We start from the raw sequence: 23,837 nt of genomic DNA, 5'->3' as shown, positions 1-23,837 counted from the left end.
CCATGTGTTTTCTGCAAATGTTTGGGGCTTCAGTTCTTCCACTCCCCTTAGCTAAAACTCCATTTGCCTTTAAGCTGTTTCTACCTATTTATCCTTACAATCCTAGCCACTTCCTTGATTATGATACGTCATTGAGAAGGTTATATCGTATTGATTTATTTCATGTAGAGTCATGGTTGGAATGGATAGTAATGACCATTTAAGCCTAGAATATTTAAAAATTTCTAGCAGTGCAGGTTTTTCCCCCAAACTCTTCCTAAGAAGCCTGGAATTTGGGGACAGGTGTCCTGACAGGTTGGGGACCAATCTGAGCATGTGGGGATTTGACCTTCCCCTCCCCACACACTACTTATTTTTTTGTAAAGGTTGGTTCTGTTTTGCTGTTTCCAATTTGTTTGGTGTGGCGCGATCAGAGATGATCAGTTGCTTTTTAATTACTAATTGAATTTGTAGATCTGAACTACCTTGAATGCTAGCTTCTAGGATTTGTGTCTCACCTTGAGACAGTGGAACCAACAGAGATTTTTGTGTAAGAGGTATGCTTTTAAAAGGTTAGTCTGCCAGCAGTGATTGGGACATATTGGAACAAGAAAAGATTGATGGTAAGATCAGCTATTGATGGACATTCTCAGGGCATGATGCTCTGGTGAGGTGGTGACAGTGGGCAATCCATGGGAGACCATCATTTTCTGATCCCAGTCCAGTCTCCACCAGACCCTGTTTCTTATCTGCTATTTCCCCCATCACCTCTGTTTAGTCTTGTTCTGTTATTCTTTCTCATTTCCTCCCCTGCTGGATACAGGAATGTTGAGCACTGCTTTGCCCAGTCATCTCTCTTTTCTCATGCTCTCTCAAGGTTGCAGCGCTATTTTTGAGAACTTACAAGTTCCTCTGTCCCCTGTAAGCATTTTTTGTTCGTTTCATTATTTTCCTACCACAGCAATTATTTTTCTCTCAGTGTAGGAAATGATACATTGTATTTTTGTTTCTTTCACACTGGGATACAGGACTGGAATGCAAGGAGCTAACTCCAGAGCAGGACATTTCTGAAGAAGAATTAGCCCCTGTTAACACTGGGGTGTTAATAGAGAGATTTCCAAAGGAAAGTTCCAGTGAATGTGAGGATTCTTTAGAGAGTCAGCAGGAAAACCATGAGAAACATTTAATACAAGAGGTTGTGCCTCAGAAGAAACCTTCTGGGGAGAGAAGTTACCAGTGTGATGGATTTGGAAGAAATTTTAGTCGGAGGACATTCCTTGTTCAGCAGCAAGGAGAGCGACGACACAATTGTGATTCATTTAAAAAGAACTTGAAACAAAATTCAGATCTAATGAAACATGAGAAAATTTGTGCAGAAAAGAAGCCTTGGAAGTGTAATGAGTGTGAAAAGGCCTTTAGTTACTACTCAGCTTTTGTCTTACATCAGAGAATTCACACAGGAGAGAAACCCTACGAATGTAATGAATGTGGTAAATCCTTTAGTCAGAGCATACACCTTACTCTACACCAGAGAATTCATACGGGAGAGAAACCTTACAAATGTCACGAATGTGGGAAAGCCTTCAGTCACCGCTCAGCCCTTATTCGGCATCATATAATCCATACTGGGGAGAAACCCTATGAATGCAATGCATGTGGGAAGGCCTTTAATCAGAGTTCATACCTCACTCAACATCAGCGAATTCATACTGGAGAGAAACCTTATGAGTGTAATGAATGTGGAAAGGCCTTCAGCCAAAGCACATTCCTTACCCAGCATCAGGTCATTCACACTGGAGAAAAACCCTATAAGTGTAATGAATGTAGGAAAGCTTTTAGTGATCGTTCAGGCCTTATTCAGCACCAGAGAACTCATACTGGGGAGAGGCCTTATGAGTGTAATGAATGTGGGAAAGCCTTTGGCTACTGTTCAGCCCTGACTCAACACCAGAGAACTCACACTGGGGAGAAACCCTACAAGTGCAATGATTGTGCCAAAGCCTTCAGTGACCGCTCAGCCCTTATTCGTCATCAGAGAACACACACTGGAGAGAAACCTTACAAGTGTAAGGATTGTGGAAAAGCTTTCAGCCAGAGCTCATCTCTTACAAAGCATCAGAAAACTCACACTGGAGAAAAACCTTATAAGTGTAAGGAATGTGGAAAAGCTTTCAGCCAGAGTTCATCCCTTTCTCAACATCAGAAAACTCATTCTGGAGGGAAAACCAAGGAATATGGAAAAGCCTTTAGTGAGCATTCAGCCTTTGGCCAGCAAAAGAGAATTCATACTGGATAAAGGTTCTGTACGTGTAGTATGTTCAGAACATATTTATTGAACAATTACTATACATGCTGTGAGGGCTACAAAGGAATTTAAGACTATGTTACAAAAAAAGATCTAATTGAGAAGTCATTGTTGATATGGGACATAGCTTATTTAGAGTGTGAAAGAAGGATTTTACATTTTTTTAAGTAACAGAGGAAGTTGTGTATTTCCCTGGGGAGAGAGGGAAATTATTTCCAACATCCTAATGTGTATGTAAGCTACCAAATCCTTGCGAGAGAAATAGGGTGTGCCATGATGGAAAGAGGCCATCTTGGCTGGGGTAGGTGGTCTCATAATGCTAAGGAGATGAAGTTTTGAAGGGATAAATGGTCCTTTTAGGCAAATTGCAAGGGTGGAAATAAGAGGTTGGCAATTCACAATGAACCTGTACAGGGTTGAGAGTGGTGGTGGAAGGGACGTTGTCCTTGGGTCTTAAATACCAGAGCACTTAGGAGGTGGATAGAAAGCATAGACAAAAAGAGCTTGGGGATGAACTCAAATGTTGATTGAGATAACTACTCAAATGAGTACCAAGAACCAGGAAAAATATCAGTCAGGCTTGTTAGTTAGTCACAAAGTTTCCATCTTGAAGCCAAGGAATATTGGCCCGGCAAGTCCACTTCTGCACTTTTGGTCTTTTAGACAATGTTCATTGAGAAGTTACCTACTAAGAATCACAACTCCAAGGGTCAAGGCTGACAACCTAGAAAGGGAGATTACAGAAGGGACCTCTGATGCTTTCAGTCTGTTTTAAGGTGAGTTACCTGAGAATGTGCATATTTATAAAAATTTGCCTCAGTTGTATGTAGTTTGTACCCTAAGCTTTTTCATACCATCGTTTAATTTACCTGTAGACCTGAACTGACGCGGCATATTAGGTGGTAAACAACTTGAAAACGCTAGAAACACCTTTCATCATTTTACTCTTAAATAGAGGCAGGTGACATCTTTATATTTGTTTTTTTTTTCACTGAAACTTTGAAGATTATTTTTGCAAACATTTTGAGTACTGTGTTTTTAGTGGTTACAAGTTCGACTGTGATGTCTTAGTGTGCATTTCTTTCAGTTTATCCTGCTTTCTGTGCTTCTTGAGGCTGTAGGTGTGTGTCTTTTGCCAGATTTGGGGGATTCTCAGCCACCATTTCTTTGAATACATCTTCAGCCTCCACCCCCACCCCTTCTAACAAATGTTAGATCTGTAGTCTCACAGGTTCCTGAGACTCTGTTTACTTACTTTTTGGTACGTTTTCATCTTAGTCTGCATGGGTTGCCATAGCAAAGTGCCATAGCTTGGGTGACTCAAACAACGGAAATTAATTTCTCACAGTTTTGGAGGCTGGAAGTCCAAGATCAAGGTGTTGGCCTTGGTCTCTGATGAGGGCTCTCTTCCTGGCTTGCAGATGGCTGCCTTCTTGCTGTGTCCTCATATGGCCTTTTCTTGGTGCCTGAGCATGGAAGGAGAGAAAGAAAGTGCTTGCTCTCTTCCTTTTGTAAAACCACCAGTCCTGTCCGATTAGGAATCCAGCCTTATGACCTCATGTAGCCTTAATTTACTCTGAAAAACCCTATCTCCAAATACAGTCTCATTGGAAGTTAGCACTTCAACATATGAATTTTGGTGGGATACAATTCAGTCCATAGCATTTCAGTCCCTGGCCCCCCAAATTCATGTTCTCACATGCAAAAATATATCCACTCCCTCCCAACAACCCCCAAAGTCTTAACTTATTGCAGCATCAACTCTAAAGTCAAGTTCAAAGTCTCACCTAAATATCACATAAATGAGATATGGGTGAGACTTGAAGTATCATTCATCCTGAGGCAAAATTCATGTCCAGCTTTGAACCTGTGACACCAGATAGGTGATGTGCTTCCAAAATTCGATTGTGGGACAGCATAAGATAGACATTCTCACTCCAAAAAGGAGAAATAGGAAAGAAGGAAGGGGTGATGGATCCCAAGCAAGCCCAAAACCTACCAAAGCAAGCTCCATGAGATCTTCAGGTGAGGATAAACCTCTCTGGCTTTGTGTCCCACCTTCCAGACCTGCTCGTGCAGCCATCCTGCTGCCAAGCTCTGCTGGGCAGCCCTGCCTCCAAACTGTGGCTGGAGGCTGTCTGGCCTGTTGAAACCAAGCTGATGTCCCCACCCTTTGAAACTGAGGAGGCAGCCTCAAGATCTCTGAGTCGACTTCAGAGTCATTCTTCCCTTTCTTGAAGCACGGCGCACGTTTGCAGCTGAATAAGCTCTATTGTCTGGCCCTATAGGATCTAAGAAGTCCAACAGCCTTCCTTCATTTGTCTGGTTTTTCTATCCCCTTTAGTCCCAGCTGGCTGTGTTTCTGCTGGTATAGTCCCATTTCTGTCCCTGGCTTCTGCTGAGATGGCTGATTAAATCTACGAGTCACACCCATGATCTCGTTATCAAATGGTTGCTCAGCCTCGCCCTTAGTGTTCTCTTCAGAACAAGTTTTCTCGTGTTTTGCAACATGGATAGAATTTACCAGACCTCCAAGTTCTAGTTCCTTTTGGGTTAACAATTCCTTTTTCATTCATCTCTCTTCTCTCGAATATTTTTTTTCTTGGTTGGGTTGGGTCTTCGTTGTTGCGCACAGGCTTTCTCTAGTTGTGGCGAGTGGGGGCTATTCTTCATTGCGGTGCGTGGGCTACTCATTGTGGTGGCTTCTCTTGTTGCTGAGCGTGGGCTCTAGATGCGTGGGCTTCAGTAGTTGTGGCGCATGGGCTCAGGAGTTGTGGCACACGGGCTTAGTTGTTCTGCGGCATGTGGGATCTTCCTGGACCAGGGCTCAAACCAGTGTCCCCTGCACTGGCAGGCGGATTCTTAACCACTGCGCCACCAGGGAAGTCCCTCTCCTCTCGAATTTTGCTCTAATCAGTAAGGAGGACCCAAGCTGTGCCTTCAATACTTTGCTTGGAAATCTCCTATGTTGAACATCCAGTTTCATTGCTCACACGTTCTACATTCCACAGAACACTGGAACACAGTGCAGTGAAGTTCTTTGCCACTTTACAACAAGGATTGCCTTTCTTCCCATTTCCAATGATGTGTTCCTCATTTCTGATGTCTGAGACCTCACCAGAATGGCCTTTAATTCTAGGAGGCACCTCAAAACTCTTCCAGCTTCTTTCCGTAACCCAGTTCCAAAGCTACTTCCACATTCTTAGGTATTTGTTAGAGCAGCATCCCTCTTCTAGGTACCAAAACCTGTCTTAATCTGTTTGGGTTCCAAACCAAAATACAGGCAGACCTTGTTTTATTGTGTTTCATTTTATTTGCACTTTGCAGGTATTGTGGGATTGTTTTTTTGTTTTTTGTTTTCCAAATGTAAGGTTTGTGGCAACCTGGTGTTGAGCAACTCTATTGGTGCCATTTTTCCAACAGCATTTTCTCAGTTCGTGTCTCTGTCATATTTTGGTAATTCTCTCAATATTTCAAACTTTTTCATTATTATTATTTGTGTTATGGTCATCTGTGAACAGTGGTCTTTGATGTTACTAGTATGATTCGCTGAAAGTTAGCATCTTTTAGCAATAAAGTTTTTTTTTTTTTTTTGCGGTACGCGGGCCTCTCACTGTTGTGGCCTCTCCCATTGCGGAGCACAGGCTCCAGACACGCAGACTCAGCGGCCATGGCTCACGGACCCAGCCGCTCCGCGGCATGTGGGATCTTCCCAGACCGGGGCACAAACCCATGTCCCCTGCATCGGCAGGCAGACTCTCAACCACTGCGCCACCAGGGAAGCCTGCAATAAAGTATTTTTAAATCGAGGTACGTACTTGTTTTTTAGACATAATACCATTGCACACTCGATAGACTACAGTATAAAGCTAACTTTTATATGCACTGGGAAACCAAAAAACAGTATGTTACTCACTGTTGCGATATTCACTTTATTGTGGCTTTCTGGAACTGAACACACAGTATCTCTGAGGTGTGCCTGTACCATAGGCTGGTGGCTCAAACAGAGATTTAATTCTCACAGCTCTGGAGCTGGGAAGGCTAAGATGATTTGGTTTCAAGGGGCCAGCAGATTTGGTTTCTGGTAGGAGCTCTCTTCCTGGCTTGCAGGTGGCCACCTTCTTGCTGTGTTTTCATGGCCTTCCCTCAGTGCATGGGTGTGGAGAGAGAGAATTCTTTCCCTCTCTTCTTAGAAGTCTACCAGTCTTATCACATTAAGAACCCATACTTATAACCTCATTTAACCTAATTACCTTCTAAAAGCCCCATCTCTAAATACAGTCATATTGGGGGTTAGGGCCTCAACATATAAATTCAGGGGACACAGTTCAGTCCGTAGCAATTTTCTCTTTGTTGTTCAGATTGGGTATTTTCTATTGTTCTGTCTTCAAGTTCACTGGTTCCTCTGTCCCTTCCATTCTACTATTTGAGCCCATTATTGGGTTTTATGTCAGTTATTGTGTTTTTCACTTGCATTTGATTCTCTATTCTGTTTCTCTGCTGAGACTTATATTCTTTAAATTTGTGTCAGGTGTGTTTGTAATTGCTCACCGAGGCATTGTTATAATGACTGTTTTAAAATCCTTGTCAGGTAATTCTCACATCTGTGCCATGTCAGTGTTGGCATCTGTGGATCATCTCACTCAGGTTGAGATTTTCCTGGTTCTTTGTGTGATGAGTGATTTTCCATTGAAATCTGGACATTTTGAGTATTATGAGGCCCTGACTCTCTTTGGAGCTTCCGTCTGGGCAGCCTTCCTCTGACACTGCTCTGGTGGAAAGCGTTGGGGGGACACTGCCTTATGACTATAAGTTGGTGTTGGAAGTCCCGGTCCATCATTGGCCTCTGTTGATACGTGGGACAGGGATCCTCAGTACTGCTGGGCTGGGGGTGCAGAGGAGTTCCAGCTCCCCACGTGGCCTCCACTGACACCACACCAGTAAGGAAGGGGAGAGACGTCTTGTCTCTGGGTAGGGTTGGAAGCCTAGTCTCCCCAGAGGGTCCCCGGTGACACTGCTGAGGTGGGATGGGGGAGGGGTTGGCTTTGACAATCCTGTCCCCCACTTGACCTTCTCTGACACCACTCAGGGTGGGGATGGGACATTGAGGAGCCTCATTACAGCCTGTGAGGGTGGATATGTAGGCTCCCCACTTGGCCTTTGTTGGTTGTGGATAAGAGCACAGTGTTTTTCCATGGTCTCTGGCCGGAGTAGGGTGGTTCTTGTCTAAAAGTTTTCTGTCTTGCTAAGCTGCTCTTTTTTCCTAGTCCTTTGGCTAGAATGAGCAGACTTTTCTTGGGCTTTTTTTTTTTGGTCTGTGCTTGTTGTTGTTTCTGGATTTCCTGCTTCTTCAGAACCCAGTCTGGGACAAATGAAGCAAAAAGAAAACCCAAGGAGCCCTGCGTTGTTCTTCAGGTCCAGAGGTCCCCAGCCTGTCTGTATTCTCTCCACCTTTCAGAATCTTATGTTGTTTTCTATAGAACGTGCAGGGGTTTTAGCTATACTTAGAGAAATAGGGGAAATCACCACTCCATCTTTCCCGTGACATCCTCCATCTGACACTGAAATGGCAGGTCAAGTTGCATCAAAGGTTTGTAGCTTACACCGGGCATTTGTAACCAAGTAAGGACCAAGAGGAATGCTCACTTGTTCCCCAAAGATACATTGCCTAGTTGGAAGGTAGAAACTATCAGGCTGCAAGCGTCATCTAGCTTTGTGGGAACTATAGTTTTTAAGTTGAGGAAATACCAGCATTTAATTGTAGTTTACAAATTCAAGAAGGAAGAATAGATATGACTAAGAATATAAACTATGAGGTTAAGCATTTTTATTTGTATCTTTGCTCCAAGAACATGTGAGGACCACTGGAGAATTAGATTCAGAATTGTGTGTTTTTTTCCTATTATGTATTATCTATGTGTGTATATCACAGAGAACCAACAAAATAAAGAAGGAAAATAATTGGAATTTGGGACAAATCACGTCATCCTTTTAAATCTGTTTCCTCATTTATATATATTTTAAAATGTCATACCTCCTTGAGAGTGGCTAGATTAGATAGATAGTGGGTGCAGAGTGATTTGTAAGCTATCAAGTGCTGTATGACTATTAGGTATTGGTATAGCTGTTTAGATGACCTGCCATCATGTAAGCTTTATGATGGTGTAGCCCAATAAAATGATGATGAATATAACATGTGTCTTTTAATCTTTTATTTAAAAAAGTTTTTTTTAATGAACAGTAGTAAAATCTGCATCTTTTGAGATGATTGTATGGTTTTCTGTAATCTGTTAATGTGGTAAATTACATTGATAAATCTCCTAATGTTAAAGAACACTTGCATTCCTGGGATTTACACAACTTAATGATTTTCCCTACCCTTGGAAGAGTTTGTGCTCCTTGAATGTTTAGTTACATTCACCTGTTAAACTGGGATTATTGTTGTATAGTGTGTGTTTTGACTGGTTTTAGGGGATATTCAGATTTTCTATCTCTTCTTGAATTTTTTTTTTTGAATTTTTTTAAGTTAGGCTTTTCTAAAAGTTTTCTTTTTTGCCATTAAGTTTTTCAAATATTTTTATTTTATTTAAAATCCCTGTTTTATCTGTAGTTATGATCTCTTTTTCATTCCTGGAATTGCTTATTTGTCTCCTCTTCTTTTCTCTTGATTGTGTTTCCAGAGGTTTGTCAGTTTTACTACTCCAAAAAAAAAACCTGGCTTTTGGGCATTTTATAAAATCAACTTTATTAAAGTATACTTTTAGATAAATTCACCCATTTAAAGTGTCCAATGAGTTTGATAAATGTAATACCTGTTTAACCACCAAACTTGTGTGTGTGTGTGTTTATAGTATGGTTTTTTCCTTCTCTCTTTCCTCCTTTAATCTCATTGACCCAACTAAAATAACCCAACTATTAGTTTCATTGATTTTTTTCTATTGTTTATTCTCTATTTTATTTATTTCTGATCTATATTAGTTTCTTCCTTCTGCTAACTTTAGTCTTAGTTCTTTTTTTTTTTTTTTTTGTGGTACGTGGGCCTCTCACTGTTGTGGCCTCTCCCGTTGCGGAGCACAGGCTCCGGATGCGCAGGCTCAGCGGCCATGGCTCACGGGCCTAGCCGCTCCGTAGCATGTGGGATCTTCCCGGACCAGGGCACAAACCCGTGTCCCCTGCATCGGCAGGCGGACTCTCAACCACTGCGCCACCAGGGAAGCCCCAAGATTTTTTTTTTTTTTTATCAAGATATTTTTTAAGTTCCTTGTGATTTCTTCTTTGACCCATTTGTTGTTCAAGAGTGTGTTGTTTAATTTCCACATATGTGTGAATTTTCCAGTTTTCCTTTTGCTATTCATTTCTAGTTTCATTCCACTGTGGTCAAAAAAGACACTTAATGTGATTTCAATCTTCTTAAAAATTTTAAGACTTGTTTCGTGACCTAAAATGTGATTTATTGTGGAGAATGTTCCATATGCACTTGAGAAGGGAATGTAAATCTCTGAGTTTATCCTTTTCTTTTACCACTTTGCCCAACAACATCAGGAGTAACCAGCCAACTTTATTCTATTTGTTTGTTTTTGTGTTGTCAATCTCAGCCTATAATGATGCTATTGGCTAGAAGTGCCTGAGGTACTCACCTAGGCCCATACTACTAGTAGTGAGCCCGGAGCCAATGTTGTGGCTGGACCAGCCCTTGTGTTTCTTGCTATGACTGCAAGATGCACTTCAGCAACAACCATCAGAGTACTTTGAAAAAAAGATTTATTACTCACAGGTCGTAGAGGGTACCTGGCAGGCCCAAGGGCTATACAGCATGGTCAGGGGTAGAAAGAGAGAGAGTGTGGACCTGGGACTCTGCCTTTATTGGGGTCTGAGTGTTTCACAGTTTTATTCTTTATTTGTGAATTTAAAACATAAGAGCAGGAATTAGTGCAGGGGAAGAGAAAAGCAGGGTCACTGGAGTAGTCAGTTACCTAGGTTGCCTAGGGCTTTCTAAAAGGGGAACATACATCATGGGTGGGGCAGCCCGGTTTCTTATCTAGTTGCTTTACTATTAGGTGTGTCATACCACTGGCAATGCGTTTATTTGAGATGGATGTCTTTGAAATGGATGTCTTGGCAATCAAAAGCTTAATGTCAGACACACAACAGTTAGTTTTCTGAAAGTGTTCCTCCCAGCTTCTTGCCTTTTTACAAATGGTTGAAATGATTAAGAGTATCCAAGGCAGATATTTTGCATATCTCTGTGGCCAGATCACATCATAGACTGTCGGTGCTCTCTTTACTACTGGAAATAGCGTCATGAGGGTCTTTAAATCGAATCGGATTAGAGAGCCAATTCCAGAACCCCTAGGACCAATTCAGAAAACTCATCCTTAAAGTTTTGATTTTCTAGAACCACTCTTGGTACCAAACTCTGTATTAGTCAGGGTTCTCCAGAGACACAGAACCAATAGGAGATAGATATAGGTATAGATGATACAGATATAGATATCTATCTGTATCTCCAATTGGATAAATAATGATATTTATTGTAAGGAATTGGCTCCTGCATTTATGGAGACTGAGAAGTCCCATGACCTGTTGTTTGCAAGCTGGGGACCCAGAAAAGCTGGTATATGGTTAGAAGGCCTGAGAGCCAGAGAACAATGCTGTCGATTCCATTCCCAGTCTGAAGACCTGAGAGCCAGGAGTGCTGAGGGCAGGAGAAGACCTATGTCCCAGCTCAGCACTCAGGCAGGGAGAGCCAGCTCACCTGTCCTCTGCCTTTTTGTTCTATACATGCCCTCAGCACGTTGCATGATGCCCACCCACACTGGGGAGGGTACTCTTCTTTACTCAGTCCACCAATTCAAATGCTAATCTCTTCTGGAAACACCATCACAGACACCATGTTTAACCAGCTATCTGGACATCCCCAGGCCCAGTCAAATTGATCTATAAAATTGGCCATCACACTAATATATTTTTACCATTTAGTCTTGTGCTTTTTTTTTTTTTTTGCCTCCCTCCACTTTTCTGTTTTCTTTTGGATTAATTAATAAATTTTATTAAATTTCTTTTTTTCACTTTATGAGTTTGAAACATATATACCCTGTTTCTATTCTTTTTAGTGGTTATTGTTCATATTTTAACAAGCTGAGTTAGCTTAAAGCATGTTTAACTGAAACTCTAAAGTTAATCAATTTCATTCCTACAAAGAAATTAGGGACCTCAGAATCCCTTAACTTCAATCACTCCTATATCAGCTAGCTATTGTTGCATAGCAAACCATTCTAAAATTTAGTGGTTTAAAGCAATAACTATGTCTTATCCTCCATGAATCTCTGGGTCAGCTGGATGGCGCTACAGATCTGATCTCAGCTGGGCTCGGTCATGTGTATACAGACAGGCTGGCTGGCCGAGGATGGCCTTGGATGGGATGCCCCTGCCCTCCTTCTGCCGTTCCAGCAGGCTAGCTCAGGCATGCTCTCCTGGTGACGGGTCCAAGAGAGTGGAAGCATGCAAGGCTAGAAATTAGCACACCATCTCTTTCATCACATTCCTGGGCCAAAGCAAGTCACAAGGCCAGCCTGGATTCAAGAGGTAGGGAAATAGATTCTATCTCTGTATTAAAGTCACCAGGGACTCCCCTGGTGGTCCAGTGGTAAAGAATCCACCTTCCAATGCATGGGACGAAGGTTCGATCCCTGGTCGGAGAACTAAGATCCCACATGCCGCAGGGCAGCTAAGCCCGCATGCCGCAAGCGCCTCAACGAGAGAGCCCGCGTGCCCCAAACTACAGAGCCCACGCGCCCTGGAGCCCAAGCACGGCAACTGGAGAGAAACCCGAGCAGACCGTTTGCCGTAAGGAAAAAAAAGATCCCGCATGCCTCAACGGAGATCCCGTGTGCCGCAACTAAGACCCGACACGGGCAAAAATAAATAAATTTTAAAAAGGAAAATAAATAAAATAAATATTTAAAAAAATAAAAATAAAGTCACATTACAAAGGCTGTGGACATGGAGGGGTGAAGAATTGGGTCAGTCTTCGCAACTGATATACCACACTCACCCTCCCATCTTAAATATTAGTGTTATAAGTACTGACATTGTCATTGTTTTATAAAGTCAATGTTCATTTAGATTTGCCCACAGATTTATCTCTATTCCTTCTTGCATTCCAGAAGACCTTCCTTCTGGAATCATCTTTCTTCCTGAAGGATATCTTTTAGAGGTTACTCTCGTGAGGATCTGTTGTAAATTGTCAGTTTTTTGTTGATTGATGTCTTTATTTTTGCCCCAGTTCTTGATGTATATTTTCACTGGGTATAGAGTTCAACGCTGACTGTTACTTTTCTCTCAGCATTTTTTTTTTAATTGGCTTGCGGGACCTTAGTTCCCAGACCAGGGATTGAACCTGGGTCCCATCAGTGAAAGCACTGAATCCTAACCACTGGACCGCCAGGGAATTCCCTTCCTCAGCATTTTAAAGATATTGTTCTACTTTTATTCTGGTTTCATTTTTCATGGTTTCATAGTCATGAGTTGTGAGCTTAAATCTTCCTGATCTTTTTTTTTTAATTTTATTTAGTTATTTTTGGTTGTTTATGTTTTTCCTTTGCCAACCTATTTGAAACTAGATTGTTGACATTCAGTTTCAGCCCTGATGTCATATATTTTATAAGAATATGTATCAGCGTGTGAGCAAGTATATCCTCCGACATAACCACAATACCATTATTCAACCCCCAAAATCTAACATTTATGCAATAATATTATCTAACATATAGTCAGTTTTTTCCTTAAAATATTTATTTATTTATTTATTTTGCTGTGCCAGGTCTTAGTTGCGGCACATGGGATCTTTAGTTGCAGCATGCAGGATCTGGTTCCCTGACCAGGGATCAAACCCGGGCCCCTGCATTGGGAGTGTGGAGTCTTAACCACTGTTCCACCAGGGAAGTCCTTGGTCAGTTTTAATTTATCCACGGTTATCCCAAAATGTCATTTACAGCTCCACCGTCTGTTTCCAATCAATGATGGCACATTGCATTTTTTTGGTCCTGCCTCTGTAGTCTGCTTCAGTTTAGAATGGTCTTTTAACCTCTTTTTGTCTTTCATGGCATTAACATTTTGAGGAGTCCAGGCCAGTTGTTTTGTGGAATGTCCCACAATCTGTATTTTCTGATTATTTTCTCATGATTAGATGCAGATTAAGCATTTCTGGCAAGAAAGCTATATAGCTGTTGTGTAATCCTCAAATCACATCAAGAAACTCAAGATGCCAATTTGTCTATTGTTCCTAATGCTAAGTTTGATTACTTTGCCTTTGGTTCCTTTTAATGAGAAATGATTTTTTTAAAATATTTATTTATTTATTTTGGTTGCACCAGGTCTCAGTTGAGGCTCGCCGGCTCCTTAGTTGCAGCACGTGGGGTCCTTAGTTGTGGCATGTGGGATCTAGTTCCCTGACCAGGGATTGAACCCAGGCCCCCTGCATTACCTACTGCGCCACCAGGGAAGGCCCGAGGGTTTTTTTTTTTTTTTTGGTTTTGACGTCTGAAAGTAGTTCTTACATTTCTATGAGCAGACCTATGATTTTTTTAAAATACTGTTTTATTATTTTTTTAATTTATTTTTGGCTGCTTTGGGTCTTCGTTGCTGTGTGCGGGCTTTCTCTAGTTGCAGAGAGCGGGGACTACTCTTCATTGCGGTGCGCGGGCTTATTGCAGTGGCTTCTCTTGTTTCGGAGCGTGGGCTCTAGGCATGTGGACTTCAGTAGCTGTGGTGTATGGGCTTAGTTGCTCCGCGACATGTGGGATCTTCCCAGACCAGGGATCAAACCCGTGACCCCTGAATTGGCAGGCAGATTCTCAATCTCTGCGCCACCAGGGAAGTCCCACTTATGATGTTTTAATCCAGCATTTCCATCTGTGTGTGGAGTTTTAGAAAGAACATCTGCCTCACTGAATGCTGACATAATAGTTTATATGAACGTTTATTCTCCTTGTTTCTCTGCTCATATAGAATTGGACTTCTCCAAACTTTAGAAATAAAAGGAAACTCGTACACTGATGGTGGGAAGGTAAAAATGCTACCACCACTTCGGAAAATGGTTTAGCAGTTTCTTAGAAAGTTAAACATATACCTACCCGTTGACCCAGAACTCTGACTCCTAAATATTTACCCAAGAGAAATGAAAACATTTGTTCACAAAAGCACTTACACAAGATTGTTCCTAGTAGTGCTGTTCTTAGTAGCCAAAACTGGAAACAGCCCAAATGTCCACCAGCAGTGTAATAGCAAACTAAAGGACAGCATATGCACACAATGGACTACTGCTCAACAATAAAAAGAATGACCTACTGATGTATGGACGGATTTAAAAAACATCATGTGAGTGAAAGAAATCAGAACATACAGTACATGCAATACGATTCCACTTATATGAAAGTCTAGAAAAGACAAAACTGATCTATAGTGACGGAAGGTAGGAGAGTCACTGCTCCCTGCGGGAGCACTGTGTGGGAAGGGGCACAGGGAACTTTCTAGGGTGACGAAAATGTTCCTCCTTATCTTGATTGGATGTGGATTCTACAAGTGTGTATCTGTCAAAACTGTACAGTTAAGGTTTATGTATGCATGGTACGCGACATTTTTCTAAAATGCAAATAAATGTATGTGAGTATGTGTGTATGATTCACATCTCCACGTTTAAAAAGAGATAAAAAGGGAAGGAAGGAAAAAATTTTTTAACGTCTTTATTGGAGTAGAATTGCTTTACCCTGGTGTGTTAGTTTCTGCTGTATAACAAAGTGAATCGGCTATACATGTACATATATCCCCATATCCCCTCCCTCTTGCGTCTCCCTCCCACCCTCCCTATCCCACCCCTCTAGGTGGGCACAAAGCACAGAGCTGATCTCCCTGTGCTATGCGGCTGCTTCCCGCTAGCCACTCTCTCACTTCGTCCCAGCTAACCCTTGAAGGAAGGAAATATTAACTGCCTGGCAAAGACTCAGAATTAACTGAGTAGATCACGTTAATTTAAGATTAGGCGAAAGGGGGAACTGAGATCTCTGCAGTGTGCTGGATCCCCTGGCACTGCTGTCCAGGAGCTCAGCTTCGGTTTTGCCCTTTTAAGAGGCTTATTGTCCTTTTAAGAACTGCCCTGTAGTTCCCTTTGGCTTCACCAGGTGGCAGTGTTGTACCAATCAGTCAGGACCAGTCAGATCTCTGGAGATGCCTGTGGTGTCCAGAGCCGCTAAGGAGAACTGGTTTCCTTTTTGTCATCATTATCATCATCATCCACTTTTGGGCAGGTGACATTACTCATCTCAATTACCTATTTAATTTACCAGCCTCAGCTGAAAATGACTCATCTTTTTCCAGCCTGAGGAGGAGTCTGGAAAATGATTTACCTTCACAGAGCCATGCCCCTGAGATTTTCAATTTATTAATGAGCTCCAGGCTCATTATATTGAAAATTACCAACATTTATTGAGCGTCCGCCACGCAGCAGGAGCTGTGTAAGTGCTGAATATATATTATATCATTTCTGCTTCCGGAGGGAGGGACTGTTCATAAACCAAACTTTCAGGTGAAGAAACAGATGAAAAGGGTCCTGTGATGTCCCAGTGCAGGGAAGAGGGGAACTGGGCCTGGCTCCAGCAGCGGGCTCCAGGGCCACGGTCGAGGCGAGTGGACCTGGGACTCTCCTGGTCTCGTTGCTGAGCAAAACAATAGGAGACAAGTTTTGCTTGACGTTTCCATGACAGGACTTTGCTTTTCATCCCTTCCAAACTCTGGGGTGGCTTCACCACTTCAGTGCATGTCATTCTTAGTACATCCTGTGGACTTGCCAACAGGATTTTCAGCCTGTCTGCTTCAAAGAGGAATGAGGTGATTAGAAGCCTTGTCTATGGAGAAACCACAACAAGAAAATGATTCTCTTTTCTTGTCATTACTGAGCACATCTCTGTGCCCTGATCCCTGCCATGGGTCCTGCTAATTTAGACCGCTCCTTTTATATCTTCAGGAGACAGAGTTGTAGAAATATTCCTCCATCGCCTTGTGCTCTCAGCTCCCAGCACGGTGGTGGATACACAATGGGTACTCAGTGGAGGTTGGTGGACTGAAAGGCCTTTTGAATTCTTGGCAAAACACACCTGAAATTATTTTTAGCTCTCTAATGATAGTTTGCCTCATTATGTGGGATGTCCTGTTCTCTGTTGGACTCACTGTTTTCGAAAGATGCGCTTTCTCTGGGGCTGACTTCAAGTCACGTTCGAGGCTTATGGTTTTAGATTTTAGAAGCACACCTTCACCCAGAGTTCCTTTTTTTTTTTTTTTTTGCGGTACGAGGGCCTCTCACTGCTGTGGCTTCTCCCGTTGCGGAGCACAGGCTCCGGACGCACAGGCTCAGCAGCATGTGGGATCCTCCCGGACCGGGGCATGAACCCGTGTCCCCTGCATCGGCAGGCAGACTCTCAACCACTGCGCCACCAGCGAAGCCCCCAGGGTTTCTTTTAAGGACTCCAAATTCTAGCTCTTCGTTTTAGCTTTTTACAGACACACACACACACAGGTTTTTAATAGTTCTTTTCCTTTTCAATACACACGTTTGCTCAGCTGGGGCTGCTGCTTTGTGCTCCTGCCGCCCCACAGAACCAACAGCTGACACATGGTTCATCACCTCGTGTCTCCCACAGAGTCAGGTCTGTAAAGTCGTTGCCATGGAGATGACTGGAGGCCGAAGGATGGGGGAGCAGAACACGACCTGCTGTGGGGAGATAGCTCTGACCCCGGCTTCTCGGCCAGGAAGAAGGAGGGCCCCGTGCCTTTGAGTTGGGGTTCCTTCTGACTATGTGCTGAGGTGAGACCCAAGGCCCCTTGCCTGGAAACATGCCCTTGGGTGGTTCTGGTCCAAGCGAGGCCTTCACACGGAAACCCAGTCCAGCGTCCTGGTGAGCCTGCTCCGAATTCTTGCAGTGCTGTAGACTCATTTCTCAGAAACTTGAGTCAAGTGGAGACAGGAGCAGAAACAGTTACACTCGCAGAGCAGAGGTGCAAGACAGGTGCTCGGGCCTCAGCCCCACTGGGCGATGCAGTCAGCGGCTTAGCCGCCAGGAACTTCAGGAGGGCACTTGGGTCGGGACACAGCCTGTCCAACAGCAGAGAAATAGAAGCATGAAACACCGGCAGGCTGGGGGCAGAGCAACTTCAGCGCGGCTGTCTGGGGCTGGAGGGGTATGGCAAAGTCTCTGGAATTAATGGTTGATGGAGAGCGCCTGATCCCCGGGGTGTGGGTGGAGGGAATGTATTTAGTTAGGATCGTCTAGGTTATGCTTCAGTAACAGATGAACGCCAGACCTCAGTGCCTAATCCAACGAGGATTTATTTTTCTCTCTGGTGGCCCAGGGTTGGGGGGCCAGTGTAGTCTGGGGCAGGGGCGGAGGGTGTTGGGTTTGGCAGCTCTGCCAAGGCCCCGGGATCCAGGCTCATGGAGGTGCCACCGTCCTGTAACATCCTCATCTTTATGTGCGGCTGCAGGGGCCCGACGCAGAGGGAGAGAGTTGTGGGACCTCATACCTGCCCTGCTGTGCTTTGGCCACAGAATAACTCCCTCTACTTCTGCTCACAGCCCGTTCGCCAGGGTTAACCAATCACACGGCCTCAACCCAACTACAAGGGAGGCTGGGAAACGCAGTCTGCCTCGGCCTCCGGGAGAGGAGGCTGGACCGGGGCTGGGGCTGGTGAAGGCGGACACTGTCTTTGCTGCAGCATCTGACCAGCGCTGGGGACGGAACATTATTAGGGGCACGAGTAGCCCTGAAGTATTTCACGTAGGGGGGTGTCATGACCAGATGGGGTCCCCTGTGGGCCATTCCCAGGACAGGCAGACGGGAGGTGCAGAGGCTCCACAGGTGCTGCTGAATCGCAAGGATTTTCATCTGCCAGAGAATCAGGGGAAGGGATTCCCGCTGTGCCCACTTCCCCGACCTGAAGCAAAGGCCATTTCTCCCCGAGAGTTTCCAGGTGTTCCTGGGTGCCTTCCATCTACCCAAGAGGAGCCACGTTCGGCCCAAGTCTCCTTACGAGAAGTTGGGTTTGGAGGGACCTGAGTCCTTGAGCTGACCCTGGGGGGCTCCCAGCAGGCCCCAGAGCTGGGCCCTCCTTCCCACCACCCTGGGCCAGCTTTCCTGCCCTGGCTGCCTGTTGCCTGCTGAGACTTACGCTCACCTGCTGGTGTCTTGGAATCTGCACTCACCTGGGTCCCACCTGCGTATCCAGTTCCTGCCGTCCTTAGCCTGCTGCTACCTCTTTTTTGTTTGTTTTTGGCCTCGCAGGCTGACTTGCAGGATCTTAGTTCTCTGACCAGATTGAATCCACGCCCTTGGCAGTGAAAGCGCGGAGTCCTAAACACTGGACCACCAAGGAATTCCCGTGCTGCTACCTCTCGATGCCAAACTTCTGTCCACCGAAGGTTTGCCAACTCATTGCCTTACACTGACTGATGTGTGTGTCTGGACTCCATACATCCTGCCGGGTCCCCAGTTTAGTCTAGATCCTTGGTCCCAGTGTACTCCCTTAGCTCTTCCTCTCGTTGAGCTATCCTGCTGACACCCACATCCCTGCTTTGTCCCGCCTCCTTTCGAAGGGCCCAGTCTGCTTTGGGGTGCAGTGCCCTCATCACCAAAGTGTGCTCCTGGCCTGGCCGTCCTCGAGCAGTCCCCTTCCCAGCTTGCAGTCATTCATCCCACGGGTCACCTCGCGGGGCATCAGCGTTCACCCCAGCTGCCCCTCCATCGATGCCCTGATGTTCTCCGTCTCTTGGGTTTTCACCCTCCCTCCCTCTGGGCCAGAAAGACCCCGGCTCTGTCTCAACCCTGGAAACGGGCACCCTTGCCTCTCGTCCCCGGCCTGCCTCATCTGTGGGAACGATGCTGTCTGGGCCAGAACTCGCCCTGCTGCAATCAGTGGAAGTCAGCCGTCACTGTGTGGGATTGAGGGGCCGACCTCAGCAATCAGGCAAGACCAAACCTCCCTTTTGCATTTGCGGAAACTGAGGTCCTAAGAGGTTAATGAGTCTGAAGTGAGAGGCCGGAACCCAGAGCCGACCTCCCTGGGTGTGACAGACGTGTCCTTGAAGTGTCACCTGCTGTGTACACAGAGGGCGCTCATATCCCAGCCCGAACAGAATCCCTTGACGACAGTACCCTCAGGTTACAAGTTGGGGTTTTCAATACCAGGACCTGGGACAGGAGGAAGACTTAAGACAGCACAGTGGAGGAAGGGCCTGAGGACAGACAGAGCCCCGGAGAAACTTCCCCCCGGCGAGAGCTGAGCGGGTTGCTAGGAACGCGATGACTGACATTTCAGTTTGAGGATTTTTTCCTTCATCTGCTGCAGTCACCTTCCTTTACCCCCTAGCCCTTAGTCAGAGATCTTTATATAATTGTTTTAGTGGTGAGTCAGGGATGAAGGAAAAAGGCCGGCTCCCCAGGTGCCAGGTGATGACTGCTGCAAGGTGAACAGGGGCCCTGAAATATGGTCCTCGTTCGCTCCAAGGCCTCCAACAGAGAAGTGACCTTGAAAGGGAGTGGGGGCGGATGGTGCAGGGCAGGAGTTGAGCCGTATGACCGGGACAGGAGAGGAGAGGAGGAGCTGGGGACCTCCAGGCAGCAGTCCCTGCTCAGGGGTCCAGTCCCGGGGGTGCAGCTGGCAGCATGGGCCCCAATGCAGGACCTGCAGCTCCCCTGCACCTTGAAGGCTTTGCCTGGAGCTGTTGTACCCGCCATGCACGCTGTACCACATTTGAGTCCCAGCAGAGTCAAACGCGAGCGAAAGGGGAAGAGGAAGACACGAATGATGTGGCTTGGGTTTGGCAAGCACAGGGTCCTGTTCTGATACAATTTAGGGATGAATGTTTACGTTTTCTTCAGTACTATATAATTCGGTCTTAAAATACTTTCACTACTCGGGGACTAGGAGAGTAGAACCTAAACGTATTGGGCAGCTAGACGTAACACATTATTCTGCAGTTTAAAGGAAAACACACTTTCTGAACTGTGCTCTGAAAACAAAGGCATCTGTAGTCAAATATGCTTGGAGCACCCAGGGTAGCAGTGAAAGCTGGATCTACCCAGTGTCCACACCCCACTTCTTCCTGAGCCACAGAACCCTGGCTTTATTCCAGGCACAGAGCACCCAGCCCAAAGAGCATGTTCCCAGCCTCCCTGTAGCTCCGTGTGGCCTTCTGATCAAGCGCTGGTCAATGAAATGTAAATTCAAGGTCTGGGAGTGACATGGTGTGGGGTGGGTTGTGGGGGGGTGTAGAAGCTGCTTTAAAGGAAGTTGCCTTAGCCAGGAGGGTTATCAGCCCCTCCCAGCTGTTCCCCAGCCCGGAATGTCAATGTGATGACTGGACCTCCAACCCTCATTTTGTTCCAGGAGGCAATCACGAGGTTGGAAACCGCCAGAGTAAACAAAAGAGAGGAGGAGCCTGGGTGCTGTTGCTTCGTGGAACTGCCGGGCCAGCCCTGGATGACCAACCTCCAGTCTCACTTTATGTGAGACTACATTCCTGTTTTGGTTTACCCATTGCTATTTTGGATTTTCTGACGTAGTTAGTTGAATCTAATCTTAACAGTAACGGCTGGCATAGAAGACTTCCTTTTGGGAGACTCAGAGATCATATTAGCAAATTAGAGACGAATGAGAAGCTTTGCAATAAAGTAACCTATCATACGCAGAAGTCTAGAGATATCCCCTGAAGATTCCTGTCCCTTGGTTATTCACCAAACACTATTCTAGGCACTGCTGTGACGGGATTTTGCAGATGTAATTAAGGTTACTAATCTTCTGGCTTTAAGATAGAAAGCCAGTTCTGGAGCATGCAGGTGCGAGTCCCTAATCACAGACTGGGAAGAAGAGTTGGCCAGAGAGACGAGCTGGAAGAGGCAAGGGAAATATGATTGATGGGGAAGTCAGTATGGGAAGGATCGGAGGCACCATCGCCGGCTAAGGGATGTAGGGGCCCACGTATGGGAGCAGAGAGCAGCTGCTAGGATCTGCCCGAGGCTGACAGCCAGCCAGGAAGTGGGGACCCCAGCTTGAGGCACTGCTGCCCTCTCCTCTCCGTTTGGAAGCCGATGCTACCCTTCACTGCTCCACTGCCCTTTTTTTTTTTTTTTTTTTTGCGGTACGCGGGCCTCTCACTGTTGTGGCCTCTCCCGTTGCGGAGCACAGGCTCTGGACGCGCAGGCTCAGCAGCCATGGCTCACGGGCCCAGCCGCTCCGCAGCATGTGGGATCTTCCTGGACCGGGGCACGAACCCGTGTCCCCTGCATTGGCAGGTGGACTCTTAACCACTGCGCCACCAGGGAAGCCCTCCACTGCCTTTTGAAGGGACTGCTCCTTTGCCAACTATTTTGGACGTCCTCTGCATCTGGAGGTGGTCCTCCTCTCTCCCCGGCGTGTGGAAGGTGCTGAGCCCGGAAAAGCAACTACCCAGTTCCCTCCTGCAGAGAGCGTCCTGCCTCCTAGAGGGTGGTCACTGCAGACATACTTTTCAGGGGTCTGCTGCAGGGGTGCAGGAGTGCCTGGGACCTCTTGGGTATCTGGGGGCTTCCTATGTCCTCATACACGGTCTAGGGGGACCCTGACGCGTTCAGCCCCATCGTCAGCCTGGAGGACACACCAGCAGCACGGAAAAGGGGAAATGCTGCTGGCGTGGAGCCCCAGCAGGACTTCGTGTGCCCGTCTGTGTCCCCAGTGGCTGTGACCAGGTTTGTGGCCCGGTCTGCAGTGGGGCAGAGGAGGAAGGAGGCAGGTCGGGGTGGGGCTGGGGGGACAGTCAGGGCAGGTCTCGTGGCTGCTTCCAGCATGGAAGATGGGAAGCCAATGGGGTCTTTTCCCTGGCTCTCCTGTCCTTCCTCCTGACCTCTGGGGGTGGTCCTCTCCTGGGCACAGGTGGCCGCTCCTGGCTTGGTGCTCTGGCCCTGCCTCACCTACCTAGTCGTGGCTGTCACGAGAGGGAGTTTAAGTTCCAGAGCAGGGCTGAGCCGCACAGGACAATGGCCCTGGCCTCCCCAGGGGGGACCTTTGACCTCTCAGGCTGGCTAGCATTACAAAGGCATCTTAGCTGTCTGACCTCATTATTGAGGTGCTACCTCAATAATGTGCTACCTTGTGCTACCTTGTGGTCAGCTGGCCCATTACGGTCTTTTTGTTTCCACAAACAGTTATGAATCTAGGAATCTGTGAATTGCCTGTGAATAGTTCTCCTGGCTGCATTTCATGCTGCGGGTTTGAACCCCCCAGTCCAGTGGATTGAGATTCTTTCGAACCCTCACTCTGTTATCAGGACCACACACCATTCCTCCTGGTTTCGCGTAGTCAATGTTGAACAGGAGACCGGTTCTGATTCAGAGCAGGCAACACGCCACCTGAAACTACCCTGTGGACTTTAGATATCACTTTTCAACTCTCCACGATGTAACCCATCTGCTGGTCATGGTTGGGTGGGCTTATCTTTTGGGCTTAACCCCCCTCTTCCAGGTCTCCACTCCCGGGGAGCCTCTGCTTCTATAGCCTATGTCCTCGCAGAGCTGTCTTAAGGGGACAGAGGGTGGAGCCATTTTTTCCTAGCTACAATATAGGACCTTCCTCTTTAAGACTTTTGGTCTGGACCTCCTGGGCACCTGAATGTGCCCAAGAGGAGACTCAGGGGTCAGACAGAGCTCCTGAGGGTCTGGTCAGTGGTGCTGTCACAAGCACCCAAGGGGAAGCAATGGACGCAGGGCACCTCCAAAGAGGGACCATCAACAACCTTCCCTGGCACCTGCTGTGGTGATGGGAGGAGGCTGCACTGGAGAATAGGGCCAGCGGCCCTTCTCCAACCTGTGCCTCTTTCCCTTCTAAGTCAGGCTCTAGGGGAGGCCGGCACCGCAGCCGGCTCCTGCGGTGCTCCTGGACCACACGACTCCCAAAATGGCCCCGAGGTTCTGCAAACCAGGCCTCTGTCTGTCTTCTCCCCAAGAGGCCATGGCCACAAGTGCCACAGGGTGAGGAGGGAGCTGATGTCAGTGTCAGATGAGGCCTGGGCCCTGACCTTGGAGAGAGAGGGCAGCCCAGGAAGTCTGGCTCAGGCCAGAAGATGCTGTCCTCCCAACTGACACAGAGATCAAGTCTTGAGGACATGGTGACCTTGAATCACATTCAGTTTCAGACTCTCTGGCTGCAAGAAAATCTTATCTTCAAAGGTTTTGAAATCTGCTTTCCTCAAGCCTAGGGAAACATTTATGGAGAATAGTCGGTGTGCCGGGGACTGTACATGGGGCTGAGGAGATGGTGAAGGTGAATAAAATACAACCTGTTGGTACTTCCCTGGTGGTCCAGTGATTAAGACTCCGCACTTTCAGTGCAGGGGCCCAGGTTCCATCCCTGGTAGGGGAACTAAGATCCCACATGCCGCATTGCACAGTCAAAAAAAAAATTAAGAAAAAACCCTAATGAATAAATACAGCTTGTTTATGTGGGGGAGACAGACTGGTGAACAAGTGATAGG

The 23,837-nt window shown here is 46.2% G+C and overlaps 1 protein-coding gene and 1 long non-coding RNA gene across 3 annotated transcripts in view; both read left to right on the top strand.

Annotated features, from left to right (window-relative positions):
- The window catches only part of ZNF892 (zinc finger protein 892), a 30,862-nt gene that overhangs the window by 6,209 nt on the left and 816 nt on the right, over window positions 1–23,837 (top strand). The window contains exon 5 of one of the 2 annotated variants that reach the window (XM_033401913.2): window positions 1,008–10,047. The exons of the other annotated variant lie outside the window; for it this stretch is intronic. Coding sequence (XP_033257804.1) covers window positions 1,008–2,275 — 1,268 coding nt within the window. The 3' untranslated portion in view covers window positions 2,276–10,047. Of the gene's footprint in view, window positions 1–1,007; window positions 10,048–23,837 lie in introns of those variants that run through there. 2 annotated transcript variants of the gene reach the window in all.
- Window positions 16,936–20,564, top strand: LOC117195796 (uncharacterized). The gene is made up of 3 exons (XR_004475602.2): window positions 16,936–17,141; window positions 18,616–18,752; window positions 19,132–20,564. It is a non-coding gene; the product is annotated as an uncharacterized LOC117195796 (long non-coding RNA).

The sequence above is a fragment of the Orcinus orca genome, chromosome 13, assembly GCF_937001465.1.
Source record: "Orcinus orca chromosome 13, mOrcOrc1.1, whole genome shotgun sequence".
Taxonomy (NCBI): Eukaryota; Metazoa; Chordata; class Mammalia; order Artiodactyla; family Delphinidae; genus Orcinus; species Orcinus orca.
This window is presented reverse-complemented; position numbering and strand designations above follow the sequence as displayed.